The sequence below is a fragment of the Blennius ocellaris genome (assembly GCF_963422515.1).
Source record: "Blennius ocellaris genome assembly, chromosome: 8".
Classification (NCBI taxonomy): domain Eukaryota; kingdom Metazoa; phylum Chordata; class Actinopteri; order Blenniiformes; family Blenniidae; genus Blennius; species Blennius ocellaris.
This window is the reverse complement of record NC_137657.1, coordinates 17,542,580-17,558,054: the sequence shown is the minus strand read 5'-3', so window position 1 is coordinate 17,558,054 and position 15,475 is coordinate 17,542,580. Positions and strand designations below refer to the sequence as shown.

The window sequence follows — 15,475 nt, the reverse complement described above, 5'->3', positions numbered from 1 at the left end:
GAAAGGCCTCTGGATCTCAAAGCCTCACCCGCATTTGTCTGGAAGCAGGGGGGAACAGTGTGGCCCTTTGTGGCCCCGTGTGTATTTATGAATGGCTGAGCCTTGAGGCGAAGGTTCAGAACAATGCTGCTACACTGAAGAGGCTGATTTTCATATGGGAGGGGTGACGGTGGCAGTGATGATGGTGGGGAGGGTAGTTTATTCCCCACTGTTGGGGCTTGGTACAGAGAGTGGCGAGAGATCTTGATGGTGTGACGCTTTGCGTGCGAGTGTCAGAGGAAAGGGAGCCGAGCCGTTCTTTCAGGAGCTGCTGAACGTTTGGAGGTCGGTCACCTACACAGGTGAGGAGCTGCACTTCTTATTCCGATCTGTTGCGTCTCTACACACTTGGAATTGGATGGAGCTGCTTTTTTCATCTGGCTATCTAATTTTATTTTTGTCTTTTGAGATCAAGCGCTGGCAGTCGGCATGAGTGTGTGTTAGTTTGTGTGGGTCTTCACATATGTGCTGGCTAATGAGTGAGTGAAAGAACTAATAGTTACAAGAGTCACAAGTTAGGCAATGAGTGTGTGGGTGTGCGTGTAATTGTGGACGTGTGTAATCGTGCACACATTGTGTGAGCATGTGCATTGTTCAACGTTAGCAGCGGGGTTACTGTGAACTCGGACAATCATCACTGGAAAGATTTCACCGCCTGTGCCATCAGTACTGATTCGCTCCTGTAATTGCCAGAGTTCAGCTCCACATCTGATGCCAGGTAGACGAGGATACAACTACATAGCCAACCAAAACAGTTTCACAAGCGATTTAGCGACATTCAGCATTTTTCAGGCGCGTCAGGGACGTGTTTTCTTGAAATAAGAGGGACTGTTGTCTGCAAGTGGATTTTTTTAAATTAAAAATGGCAAAGTTTTATGTTTGAGAAGTCTGAAAATGTATGAATTCAGTTTTAAATCATTGCCCAAGAAGTGAAATTGTGAGAAAATAGATTTTAAACATTTGTCACCATTCCAAGTTTTGAGTTAACCTGAACCAGTCTTTACTCACCCTCCCTGTTTGGAGCAGAGACTCATGTGCAGGGTTTTATGGAGCCTTGGGATGGAGCTACACTGCTTATTTTTGTGTGTGGCTGTGTGGCTGAACAGGTGACGGCTCTGTTTGTCGCCCCCTTTTGTTCAGAGCGGAAGGGAGAGCTCTCTAATGAGAGCAGAGGCCTATGGCTCACCATCTGCCCACAGGGAGAGGGATCGCCAGAGTTACTGGGTCTGCCAGGTACAAACCAACAAGACAAACGACTGGTGCCGCTGATGATCTGGCAAATAAAGGGAAATGTAGGCTCCCGCCATTTGCACTTTGGTGTGATCTTGGAAAAAGATCTTGTCAGCTATTTTGGCACTTATTTAGAAAATTGGCAAATGTACTTCGATCACATCTTCAGGGACTCATTGTCACTTGTGCAGCGTCATTGCAGTTTAGATGATCCATCACATTCAGCCATTCACAGACACATGAATGGTTGAGCAACATGTCGTGCCCACGGAGACAACACAAGTGAACAAACCACGACTTGCTCTGAAAACAAAGCCACAGCCACCCAACAAAGCTTTACATGGCCAGTAAAAAAAACATTTCTAAAAAAATGTCATAAGATCAGGTTAAAAATTATTAGAGGTCACAAATTTTACAATCAAAAATCTGAACAATGTCAAAATGTTTTCGTTTCTATTTCCTGAGTAACAGTAATCACTGACTAAACAATAAACTTTTCAAGAATACATTTTTTAATATGTAGTCACGCCTAGTGTTTTCCCACTCTGAAGGTGATATCTACATTTCTTGTATGTAGATATCACCTTCAAGTATCCCAAGCAAGAGTGAGTGAGAAATGGATTTGTAATTGCAGATGAAACACTTAGATGATTTAAATTGAGACAAATAGAAATGTACACATTTCTTTGCAGGATTCGCTGAAAGAGGCAAGCACAATGATGAAAACAGTTTTTTTCTTCTTTTTTTTTTATGCCAACAATCTCTGCAGTACCTTGGACAGACTGTGATTGGATGTTGGCATATCTTTGTGTTTATGTTTGTGTGTGTGTGTGTGTGTGTGTGTGTGTGTGTGTGTGTGTGTGTGTGTGTGTGTGTGTGTGTGTGTGTGTGTGTGTGTGTGTGTGTGTGTGTGTGTGTGTGTGTGTGTGTGTGTGTGTGTGTGTGTGTGTGTGTGTGCTGGGCTCATCACAGCTCAGTGCGCCATGTGTGGGAGGGGGAGCAGTCATGTTTTAAGACCATCTGCTCCTCTGAGTATTTTAGTGGGAGCCTTAGCTTGTGGTGGATCAACGCGCGTCACAGGCAAACAGCAAAGCGCAAGCTGTGAGCGGGCCTGTTCCGGAAAAAAAAATTCCTCCACTTTCTCCCTCGCACAATACCCAGTGTTCCACTGTACAAGGTCCCCATTCTTTGCCCCCCTTGCAGCCCAAGAGCCTCGGTCAAGCTCATGCCCGTGGCCCGCAGACGATATTCACAATGAAAATGTTCTTCTTGGCACAGCCGAGTGTTTGTGTGAGCAATTTCAATAATGTAAAATGACTCATAAAAGGTGTCACGGCCTGATTTCGCAGAGCTGATTGTTCAGATGACATCTGTATCCCTGTAGTATGACGTGGAATAAGTGATTATGTGGACAACTGATTGTTGTATTACAAAAGTATTCTTGAGATTAGATGGAGATCGACTTTCTGTTTCACAAACTGTTTTATACGTTTTGTCAGTTTTGCTGGAAAGTGGCCTCTGTACGGGCATGTTTACATATTATCCTGAAACAAAAAGCCACAGATGCAAGTAATTGGCTTTATCGAGATCTCATTGGGTCTGCTTGCACACAAGGTTGTCATTTCCATATAGTGCACAGACAGTGACGACAGCCTCAGGAGGACAATGGAGTAATGCTTAGTTTACACCAGCCGAGATCGGGGTGGCATGGGGGATTGCAGAGGAAGGTCACATAGCTGCACACCCCACACTGAGGAGCCTGTTGGCATGCCGTATGTGCCGTGTGCGTGTGTGGGTATCGGTTATAATGGCACACTGCACGTTCGTTGGAACATGACTCTGCTGCATCAATGCAACATTCTTTTCTCCAGCTCTTTTTTTCCACAGTGTTTATGGAGGGATTCCCTTGAGGTTATCCGCGCCTCGTTCAATGCCATCACTTGGCCCGTGGCCTAATGGCTTTTGGACAGAGTGACACACTCTACATGTAACACAGAGGGTGGAAAAATAAATCTTGGTCACTGGAGAGACAACTTGCCTTTGTTGTATTTCTATGTAAACTAGGTGGACCTTTGAGTGGATCCAGGCTCGTGCGCTCCACCCACAAACATTCCTTAACAGAGAAAATATCAAATCTACGACGATCAATAACTGTACCTTAAAACCTTTGTTTAATTCCTGAAATTCAAATCATCCAGACAAGGGTTCAGCCTCAAACACCTTCTTGATTGTAGATGTGTGATTTGGGCTGCTTTGTGTTATGAGTGCAAATAAAAACAGCTTAAGATTGAAATCTGTATCAAATTACTGCGGGTGTGTAATTTGCATAACCGTATTCATCTCACAAGTTCTATATTCCTCCTACTCTTCTTATGTTGCCCTAATGCAGATTCACTCGGAGAGAAACTGACTCATTCCATCTTTACCGTAGAGCTTTTTGCCCTTGTGTTCACCAGTTGCATGAAAAAGTTCAACTCATGTCACTGTGTTTGGACGTCGATTGGACAGTACGACCCAGCAACACCCCACATGAAGACTTATGAGACCGCTCAGGAAAATGATCAAACAGTGTGAAGGAATGCTGAGTGGGCCAAAGAAAGGCTCTAGAAATGCATGTGTGCATATTTAGATCTTCCCACGACACATGTAAACCAGAGCTCACACAGACTCTTCTCTTCCCCTGCCCCTTGTCGACATCCAACATCTCATTTTATCTCAATTTTCTATCTGTTTCCCCACAGACTCCGGGATCCAGAGCAGGGCCAACATCTCAGGGAGAAACAAGCAGAAGAAGAAGAAGAAGAAAAAGACGTTGTGACAGAGAGGCAGCAGGAACCTAGCGTTGAGGCTGGTATGAGGCAAGTGTTTTCTGTGTGGCGTGTGTGTGCGTATGTAAGTGTGCACACGTATGCTGTGTGTGCCAGCCATTTTTCTAGCTCCATCAATGAGGCCGTTGTTGGAAGGATTGGCGGTGGTGTCAGCGGGCTGTCCTGCCCGGCCGCTGGGCGCTATTCTCTCCCACAGCGTCTGATGCACGCTCTCTCTCTCCCACCCCGAACACACTCGCCCGGATCTCGGCCTTTTGTTACAGTGCAGATGGTCGAGCTTGACGCAACGTTGAAGAGAGGTTAGAATTGTCTCGGGCAGCAGCGGAGCATCGCGGGTCAAGACGTCTCGAAATGTCACCCATTCCAGATTGAGATGTCACAATCAACAGTGATGAAAGTTGAAAGGTTTCCTAGCGATGAACTTTATGATGCTTTATTGAAACACAGAACCTGCTCAGGTCAGTTAGAATCCAGCCGCTAAACATTGCGGTTACTAAAGTGCTGGCAGCTCAGCTGTTGTTTCACCCGGAAGACATTTGAATCTAAAACCTTTTTTTTGTTTGATTCCTCCAAATTTTTGTTTATAAATCACAAAAATCTAAAAGTACACATTTTATAAAATCGTATTGTTCAAACTGAAGCTGTTTCTAGAAAAACTAATAATTGTATGGAGCTCACATTTGCCTTGATAGCCACCAAAATCAAATAAATCATAAAGTAGCTAACATATGACCATATTTGGAAACTTATTTCTTCCAAACTAACATGAGTGCTATAATGAGTTTGTAGTGATCGCAGGTTGAAATCGCTGCGACCTGATCCGGATTTTGGGAATTTGTTTAGATATTGACAAATCATGACTACAGCTCTTATAATTACATGAAAACAGATGAATTTCACTTTGGAAAAAGAAACACCATTTACTCACGGTGAGGGCAAAACATCATCTGATTAATGCCTTTATTGTGACATTCTGCAAAATATGAAAAAATGCAAATAATTGGGGGATTGCACGTATCTGTTGCAAATAACACATTATACATTGGAACATCACTGAATGAGATTTAGAACTTACAGATAATCAGTAAATATTTCCAATGTAGATGCATATTTAAGCTCTTTGCATTTTTTTGTCATTCATCTCCATTCCCCAGGTTGCACATTTTTAAATGTTCTGCATTTGTAACTTAAAAGCAGTGTCCTGTGAAAAACGTCAAAAACATTTTTCAAAAAAAGCCCCTTGGTTTCACACTTTCCAGTGAGTGAGAGCCCTCATGGGTCAAGAAGGCGATGACACTGTTAACAACTTGAATCCACTGCCACCTCGTGGCCAAAGTAAAGCAGCTGCTGAAAATCAGGGGGGGATGCAAAGGACCTTTTTTTTTTTTTTTTTAGCCAAGTGAGCTACATTACACTTTCAGTAGTGAGACTGCCTGAAGGGCAGCATGACGCATCCATTGTCTCCTGTAATGTCAAACCAACATTTCTGTCCCACTTGTCTCCATCAGCTGGACTTGTGTTGGTCATGGATTCCACGGGGGGGATGTTGGGATGTGTTAATCACGAAGCTCTGAAGCACAATCCCCTTTCAGGCCTGCCATCTGCACGTACCGGCTGGTGCAGGCATGAGGCTAAAATCGTATGCCTCCACTTCTGAATGCAATGAATCCACAACCGAGAAACAGCCATCATATACATTTTATTGATGTTTCGCAATTGGGCAGCTTCAGGTTGCTTCGAAATGAGAAATACTGTGCAAATATATATATATTTTATTTTCTTAACTATAGATGCATACAGTGTTTTGTTTAGTTGTTTAGATCAGCGAAAAATACATTGAAAAAATCCTTTTAGAAGAAGAAATAATTCAGTATTATTCTTTGAAATGATGAATAGTTGTCACCAACACTTTGTTTTGAAAATAGTGATAAGGTAATAAAATCTCACGGAAGAAACTTTCAATGATGAAAATGATCCGATTCTGTTTTTTGTGGTGGGTTATGTAAGTTTACCACTTCTGAAAGACATATTTTAATAGTTAAACTATTTTAATACTTTAAAACCTATTTTGACATAAATCTTGGTCATTTCGAGGCCTACTATCATTTTATAGACAGGAAGTAAGACTTTGAGGTCGATCCTTTGACACACAGGCAGCCGGTGCAGTGATTTAAGCTCAGGTATAAAGTGCTGCACCATCTTTGTTTTGGTGAGAGGACTCTGGGAGATCTAAGAAGGTTTTTGTTTTTTTTTGTTAGACTTTCTGTTTCTGCTTCAAAGTGAAAAGTCTTTCAAAAATGAAAGGTTTAAGTGTATTCCATTGCATTTTACAGACAGTGCAGCCAGGATATTACCTTTTCTCTATTTAGATACAAGGTCAGTGATCTGTGTCATTGTTAAGGATTTAAGCTGTTGTATAAATTCTGACACGCATTACACAACAATAACAGTAGATATGACGTGTAGATAAAATGTAATTTGGAGTATTTTTCAGAACCTTTTTACTTTTACTTGAGTAACTAAATTTGATTGATATTTTTATCAAAGTCCTTTTAAAACACAAATATCTGTACTTTTACTTAAGTAATACATGTGAGTACTTCACAACAACTTATTTGAACAACTGCTGCACTGGGAAGTATTGTATCAAGACTTTATAATTTCATGAAATTGGTAGAATGTCCCTGCATGTCTGCATCTAAGCCTGAATATTCCAGACCAGTGAACAGAGAGTTTTACTGAAAGTGGAAAAAAATGACTAAGCTGATGCTGGTGTGACCGTGAAATTCTTCTCTTTCCCCAGTAAATCATCCCTTCCATTAACATGCACTGTCACCAGTGAACAGCACTTTCTTTGCCTTCAGGTTTATGTCAAGTGAAGGACAGATAGTATCAGTAATCTACTGATGACATGATGTGCGGTGACTGGACGTTGGCTTGGTGTCTGAGGTTGTCCAACAATGGGACTCATTCATTGGGTGGGTCTTGCATACGCAGTGTGTGTGACGGTACTGCGGGGCTGTGAGCAGGTGCTAACTGACTGACACTGCGTTTGTGGGACTTACTATGGCTCTCTGAGTGACGTGATGGGCCCATGATGCTGATGTCACCAGTGTTTTGATTTGGTTTTGTTTTGGGTTTTTTTCCTCAGAGAAGAAGGTTGTGAAGTTGTGTGGGTGTGAATGAGAACCCTGTAGTGGAGCCAGTGATAAGCTGTCCTGCCGAGATTTTGGTTCACATCATCAGCATTTCAAGGTGAGAGCACATGCAGCTGCAGTTCCCATCACAGATCTCAGTTTTTGACTTTAAAAAAAGTTATGCATTAACTTTGTAAGTTATTTTATTTTATAACTGTCTTATCACTTACGTAATATAATAATAATAATAATGATAATGATAATGATAATGATAATGATAATGATAATGATAATGATAATGATAATGATAATAATAATAATAATAACAACAACAACACAATATCAAAAATTTAAATCTGGCTGGTATAAATCTATTCAATTCATTATGGCCATTTGAAAGCTTTGTTGTTGTGCTCTCTTCATACTGCATAGTAACAATGAGTCATTCTGGATTGGACTGGAAAATTGAGTCACAAGCACATTTTTATGCAGCTGGTATTAAAAACAACAATGAGAGACTGACATAACACTATGTGTCATCTACTTTCCCTTTGCTGTTATTCATGTACTTACTGCTGTATGAAAATGACTTAGTTTTGTTTGGTAAATATGTCACTACCTCATATCTGCAATATTGTAGTTTCTGTTCAGTGAGGGGGAAAGAAATGCCAAACACAGATCTGACATTTCTTGACAATTGCAGAAATACTTGTTTATAAGGCAAATAAATTCTTGCTCCCAGTCGGTGTTTAGAGATTTTCTTCCATCAATTTTCCTCCATTGGTTTATGAAAAATACAAAAACTTTGGGGTTTGAAACAAATCAACCAGAAGAAAACGTGAACTCTATTTACTGGTTTGTTTTTCTGCAATTTTTAAAGATGCCTTTATGAAACATTTGGCATTGTGCCCTGACAAAACTAAAGAAAATAAAGTGTTAAATCTCCATAACTGTTAAAATCTGTGCGATTTTTAAAGGTCATTGTTATGTCTGAGTCATGCAGCAGCATTGATGCTGTCAGTAAGACATTTCTGTCATTTATTTGTATTTTTTCTCCTCGTGATGCGTCGTGTGCTGTATAACTGACAGGATCTTGTCTCTGTTCCAGAGGTCTATGGTCCAGCACTGAGCAGAGACCATGTGGTGTTTGGAGCTGCTCATACCACTGCTGTTGATCATCAGCGGTAATAAAAATGCTTCACCATGTTTACTTTGTGGTAGATATCCTCATCCCAACGCGACACGAGTTTCACTCCATTTCTCTCTCGTCTCACAGATGCCAGCTGTCAGTGGAACGTCTGGGTACCTCGGGATATCTCGGCCATGACGAACTCCTGCGTGGTCATCCCTTGCACCTTCATGTATCCATCGGGAATCAGGCCATACCGAGGCACTCACGGCATCTGGTACTTTGGCCAACCCTACCCGCAACTCTTTCCTCCCGTAGTCTACAAATCTCGCACGGACGTTGTGCACGAGAGCTACAAGGGTCGCACGAAGCTGCTGGGTGACCTGCACCAGAGGAACTGCACGCTGCTCATCAACAACATTGGCACGGAGCACTCAGGGAGATACTACTTTCGTGCGGACCTGGGTGGAGCCAATATGTATACTTACCCAGACTTTTCAGAACTCAAAGTTCTTGGTGAGTAAATGATGACAGACATTGACTTAAATAAATTGATCAAAATCAAACTGGTGATCAATGGCAATGATCAAAAGAAGACTTTATCATAATTTGACTTATTTTTCTTCCCCAGATCAACCCAATATTGATGTACCTGAGGAGATTGTTAGCGATGAGAGCTTGGAGCTCACATGCTACGCTCCGGATAACTGCCCAGACATGACTCCAGAGATTCAGTGGATGTACACTGACTACCTGCCTGACCCAGAGTTCAGTTCAGACTACCTGGAGGAGAGCAACACAGCGGTTCTGTCCAGCACCCTCACCTTCATGCCCAGGCCAATGCACAATGGGCAGCTCCTGGGCTGCAGGGTCTACTACCCCAACACCACGCTGGTGTACGAGAGGGTCATCTCTCTAGACATTAAGTGTAAGTAAACAAAATATTTTTACCGACAAACTCTCAGATTTTAACTATCTAGTCCTGTCACTGTCTGATATAGGAGGCAGATACTTGGTGTTGTTTATACATATAGCTACTTGGATTTGAAACAGTTCGTTGCACATTTGCCTGCAGATCCTCCACGCTCGGTGTGGGTCAATGTCTCCTCAGAGGTGATGGAGGGCAGCTCTGTGATGCTGCATTGCGAGGTGGACAGTAATCCCCCCTCCAGGATCTCCTGGATGTTTGGAGACCAGGAGCTGCTGTGGGACACGGCCTCCAATGTGTCTCTTTCCTTGGATGATGTGACTCCCGTGAATGAAGGGGTTTATACCTGTGTTGGCGACAACGGCTACGGGATCATGAACACCTCACTGTACCTGGCAGTCAAGTGTGAGTTGATGGGATAGTTTGTGATTCCCCGTGTTTTGAGTTTTGGAAGAGATTTACTGAGTAGAATTGTTTAAATTGAATTGGAATGTATAAATCGATGAATTGTACAAAATCCAAAACACATACAAGTGCAGTCAACTGTTTGTGGAGATTTGAGATATTCTCTTTAGGTTTGCATTGTTTTCTTTTGTGTTTTATAGCTTACTTCATAGCGAAGCACAAGCAACTGCTGCACGTATAGATTTACAGAATGGTGGATTTTTTTTTGAGACAAAGAAATCATTTTGGGAGTTAAGCTAAGGAAGTTCCTAAATCACAACAAGAAAAAGAGTAATGAGTCTTATGGATTTCTGTATGTCAGCTTTAAAAATGAAATATTATAAAGTAGCGGTCATGTTGCTTCTTCTGGCAGTAAATTGATTACTATCATAAAATTGCTATAGTTTCAATGAACTGCATTTCTGCTGTCTCAGCTCCTTGTGCCAATGCAAGCTTTAAATTGGCACAAGCTTTTATTATACATTAATAGCTTGTGCCAATGCAAGCTTTAAATTGGCACAATCTGTTATTATATATTAATAGTTACTATTCCACTTAACTCCTGTTTAATGAGGTGTTTTCCCCATCAACTGGAGTCAAGTGTGATAGTAACCATTAAGCTGGTATCTCAGATGCTATTTAATATTGCTTTGCTGATAGCAACATACAATATGTTTGACTGAAAATAACAAGAGGAGTGTACAAATGACATCATATTTTACAACTGATAGCTACAAATGCCTCTCAATGAGCTAAACTTCTTTTTGATCCTTTTGATATATATATATATATATATATATATATATATATATATCAACTTGTCCCATAAAGGTTCAAGAATGTTCTGCCAAATCCTGCATGGCTGCAAAGATTACAATGATTGAGTAATGCAAACCAACCAAAATAATGTGTTCACCATTTGACTTCCAGCTAATTTCAAATTAACTTCAGAAATGAGTAATTCATGTGACAGACCCACTCAATGCTTACAGCTCAGCTAATGTGTCACATCAACATCATAATAAACCATGTGCACATTATTAACACATCCAAATAGTTTGTAACTTCTCCATATAACTAGTTACGTACTTTGTTAGTGCCTGTAATTAGAAATGTAATTTCCTTACATTTTAAAGGAGTAACATGTAAAATATATTTTTTTTCTTTAATTGTTGCAGACCCCCCTCGTGAGCCGGAGGTAAACAACTCTATGACGGTACTGGAAGGTACCTCTCTTGCTCTGCACTGCAGCACCCAGGGCAGCCCAGCACCAACCCTCACCTGGTTGAAGGACGGAGAGCTGGTGGGCACCATCACTGCAGATGAGCTGTCAGTGCTGGAGATCCTAGAAATCACACCGCAGGGAGACGGACAATACCGCTGTCTGGCTGAAAACGAGCACGGGCGAGCCAGCAGCTCCCTGAATATCACAGTTGAGTGTGAGTACTTTAATGTCTTGCAGCATCTCGAAGACATTTTGTTCACAGCAATGATTCTAAACAATGTGACTTCTGTTTCTGTTTAAATGAAATGTTAGAATTATTTGTTTTGGAGGGCTTTTGCGACTGTTGTTTCTCAGAGAATAACCCCCATCTAATCTCTACTGTTACCGTGACTCACGACTGTCCTGCCTCCCTCAATAGATGCCCCGATCCTTCTGGAGGAGTCCAAGTGCACAGTAGTGAGGGAGGGAGTTCAGTGTGTGTGCATCGCCACAGGAAATCCTGAACCCACCATCGAGTTCTACCTGCCTGACCGCAACATCACTATCAACGAAACCGACGGCAAATACAACTTCTACACGCACACGGACGGACACACCTCCACTGGCATGATCAAGCTGCGGGAGAAAGGCGAACGTATGGACAACGGCGGCCCCGCTGTCAATGTCCACTGCAGCATCTCCAACGTGTACGGAAGAGAGAGCGTACTTCTGGAGCTACAGCAGGAGAGTGAGTTGTTATCTATTATTAATTGGTATTTTTTTAAACTATGTATAACTATAAATGTATATACAAAGTGATATTAAGTAGTGAATTCCTCTCCATGCATTTGTTTGTTTATTTTTAGAAAAGTACATGATGGCCGTTATAGTGGGCACTATCGGCGGAGTGGCGGTCATCGCCTTCATCATTGCAGCAGTGAGATACGTTGGCCACAACAACAAGAAGTGAGTATGAATGACAAACTAATGGTGAGGCCAATGCGAGGCAGAAGTAGTCACTTTTTTTTCTTACCAAGCCGTTTCTGAAATCCAAGGAAACACTTAAGCCTTGTCATCCATTCTAAAGCACACTGATTCACATTGGATACGAGTGAATGTGGGATCGATGTGGACGTGAAAATCATCTCTCCAGAGCAATTTCAGTTCATTTGCAATGACCAGTCCCTGTTGAAATCCTTGGAGATCCACATTGGCGGTCTTCTGGAGGGGGTTAGCAAACTGGACTAACCTTATATTTTGCAGGCACAATTCCCTGCTCTGACACCGCTTCTGTATCCTTGACCTGCTGCGCTAAATACAACCCAGGTAGCCCTCTTAACCAAGGTGTTTTATTTTGGCCTAAAAGCATATTTGGACTTCCAAATTTGCAAGCTTTTTTTTTTCCTTTCTCCCCCTTGAGATCATTCCTGAAGTAGGTGTGATCTCGGCGACTAAACTCATAAAAATAACCACGTCACTCACAGCCACAGTCGGCCTCCAGCATAACCTTACAGAGCTTGTTGTTTTAAAATGGATGCCCAGGCTTGGCGTGTCGCCCTGCGTTAGTGGCAGTCAAGACCGAGTCTGATTATGTGACTCCGTCCCCCAGAGAGAATGGCAACCCTAGGCAGGACGTGGTCCTGGAGAACCCAGCTTTGTACTACAGCGCAGTCAAGAAGGACAAACAAAATCTGAGGAAGAAAGTGGTGAGACACGCTGATGCCAATGATGATGAATATAATGGAGGATGGGTTGGATGACCATTCTCTAAATGTTTGGGGTTAAAGTTTTGTATCGTGAACAGAGTATAACTGATGAAACCCCACTGGAACCTCTGAAAAGAGGCGATTGAAGAAATCCCTCCCACTGGCACTCGAGTCGCTCCAACCATGACCTTTCCAAACACTGTTTTTCTCTTGCTTTCATCGCTTCTCTGCGTTTTTCTGTCTGTTTTTCTCTCCCCTAACTCTTGCACAGCTTAAGACAGAGCTGTTGGGCTCAAAGTTTAACTCCATTCTAGAGGAGACTACGGTAAGGTTCCCAAACAAATCCCCATTAAAAAAAAAACAAAACAAATCCCAAAACAACACAAGCCTCAGCGACAGATGCATCTCCTCGCATATCAGCTTCTGTGTTCTGTATCTGCCGTTTGTTTCTGATACTGCCCTCTGCATGGCTGCCTCATTGCTAACACAAACTGCCAAACTCACAGGAAACATCTCAGTCTTCCCGTCAGTATGTTGACCAGTAACCACTAATACATTTTATTTATGGTGTCTGTCACGCCGCTCTGTCGGCCGAGGTGTCGTTGGCACCGCTCCAGGGATTTTGTGCGGCTGAACGCTCCTTCTGTCTGCAGGGAGAAGACGGGGATTATCAACCTGTGGGCTCTATGGCAGGACTGGAGAGGCAAGAGCTGAATTATGCTGCTCTGGAGTTCATCGGGGCTCGGCCCAGGGAGGGGGCCTCAGGGAGGGGGGATGACGGCGGCAACTACTCGGAAATCAAAGCCAAATGAATCGCGATCCTTCCCTGATCCCTCGGCTATGCGAGATGCAGTGACAGCCCCACGTTACACACACATATCCTCTGCCCCACAAACTGTGTAATAACCTCCCTTGTCTACTGGATTTCACTGTGCATATAATGATTCCTTTTTTTTCCCCCTCTCTCTCTCTCTCTTTCTCTCTTCCCATTTCTCTACTTTTTGTCACAATATGTCACTCTGCCAGTATTCCCCTCTTGGCACCTCCCTCCACGTAATGTCCCTTTATATGCCACAAATAGGAAAAAAAAGACTGTGTTTTGATGGATTGGAGCAACGCCCAATGGACAATGTAAAACAGAAATGTTAAGTTTTAGCCTCAGTTGTAGTCGAAGTTTACTACAATCAACAGTTATAACCAGCGACTGTGTGTTGATGGCATTCTCCATGATTATCAGTGTTGCATCTGTCTCCTAACTGTCACTGTGTCTGCTGCCAGTCGAAGCATCAGGGCAAGGAGTAACCGTGCTTTGTGTTCTCTTGTCTTTGTGCGTGTTTATCAGCTGAGAACGAACCCTCTCCTCTATTCTTTTTGGTGTATTGCATCCCAAGATGATGATTGATGAGGAGAGGAGACTGATCTCAGCATGTTGTTCCCACATAATTGTATTTAATGTGTGCTGTGACTCAGTAGCCTCTCATAATAAAACGACAACAGTCACCGTCACTTTTGATAATAATTGAGGAGGTTTTGTAAAATTTATGTCGCACACCATTGTTTCCTAGATTTTTAATGGTGGGATCTGTTGATATTTTCGGGGAGGGGGAACTTTCAGCACTGTGGCACATGCTCAGTATCTGTCTCCTTTTACTTTTCCTCCCCCCCAAAAAAAGCATGTGTTTCTTTGATTTATGATTCATCTGGAAAACAAAAGGCTAAAGCACAACATACTCTTTTAGACAATGTGTGTGTGTGCGCGTGTGTGTGTGTGTGTGTGTGTGTGTGTGTGTGTGTGTGTGTGTGTGTGTGTGTGTGTGCGTGTGTGTGTGTGTGCGTGTGTGCGTGCGTGCGTGCGTGCGTGTGTGTGTGTGCGTGTGTGTGTGTGTGTGTGTGTGTGTGTGTGTGTGTGTGTGTGTGTGTGTGTGTGTGTGTGTGTGTGTGTGTGTGTGTGTGTGTGTGTGTGTGTGTGTTCAAATTGTGCTGAAAGATCACCAGACACTGACCTCTGGGGTCTTTGGGAAGTCTGAGCATCACCTCACCCGAGAGGCCGACGCTTCATCGTGGCAGGATTGTATCAGATGTCTGAGAGATATAAAGTGATGCTCGCGACTCGCCAGCTGGTTGTGCTATTCATAGACCTTTGATAAACCTGTGATGTAATACTGAAGCTCACTAATAGTTTAACTCGATAGCGATGGTGTCAGTAATACATTAATATGATATATATTGATGGAGGAAATGTCATTATGTACAGTAAACACCCTGCATGAGTATTTTGCCTGCAGGCAGACATTTAAGTATTGAACTCTCACTCACCCACTGAACAATGTCTTACTGCAAGCTATTTAAAAAAAAAAGGCCCTAAAAGCCATTTCAAGTCAAATCAGAGGTTTTGTTTTTATGCAGGGAGGGACCTTGTTACTCATTGTTACTGAAGGCTAATTTAATGCAGAATTCTCTCACTTGTGTTATGCATTGATTTTATAGGGCCTCATTGATGTACTTGGAAATGAAAATGCTCAAGATCATAGTGGGAATGAAGAATATATTTCACCATTCATAGCTTCTTTTTTTTCCTCAGAAATGGGACAAATATCTCATCATGTTTTTCATCAAGGTCATATTATCCTGTTTCCACACCGTAAACACTATGGCATCCTATTGTCCTGAAATAAAATGAATTATTTGCAAAAACAAAAGGAGCCTAAATATGATTTACTGAACACTGTTGCTGGTACTTTGATCCACACTATGCATGTAATTTTCAATTCACTTTTCCTCACACATTTTCCAATCAGGTGCATTGATCACAGACTCAAGAGGAAAGATG

General features: G+C 42.3%; 1 protein-coding gene across 3 annotated transcripts; it reads left to right on the top strand.

Moving 5' to 3' along the window:
• Positions 1–217: 217 nt before the first annotated feature.
• mag (myelin associated glycoprotein) lies at positions 218–15,332 on the top strand. 3 transcript variants are annotated; one of them, XM_080501254.1, is made up of 12 exons: positions 218–341; positions 4,011–4,127; positions 7,249–7,352; positions 8,343–8,418; positions 8,511–8,879; positions 8,995–9,291; positions 9,439–9,696; positions 10,914–11,174; positions 11,379–11,687; positions 11,806–11,905; positions 12,549–12,645; positions 13,299–15,332. In XM_080501254.1, exons 4-12 carry the CDS (start codon positions 8,373–8,375, stop codon positions 13,455–13,457), a joined length of 1,896 nt encoding a protein of 631 aa, XP_080357380.1. In that variant the 5' UTR covers positions 218–341; positions 4,011–4,127; positions 7,249–7,352; positions 8,343–8,372; the 3' UTR covers positions 13,458–15,332. The 3 variants fall into 3 exon arrangements, with proteins under 3 accessions (XP_080357380.1, XP_080357382.1, XP_080357381.1); XM_080501255.1 differs by lacking the exon at positions 218–341 and adding an exon at positions 3,812–3,915; XM_080501256.1 differs by lacking the exon at positions 12,549–12,645 and having other exon boundaries at positions 13,299–13,478.
• Positions 15,333–15,475: the final 143 nt, after the last annotated feature.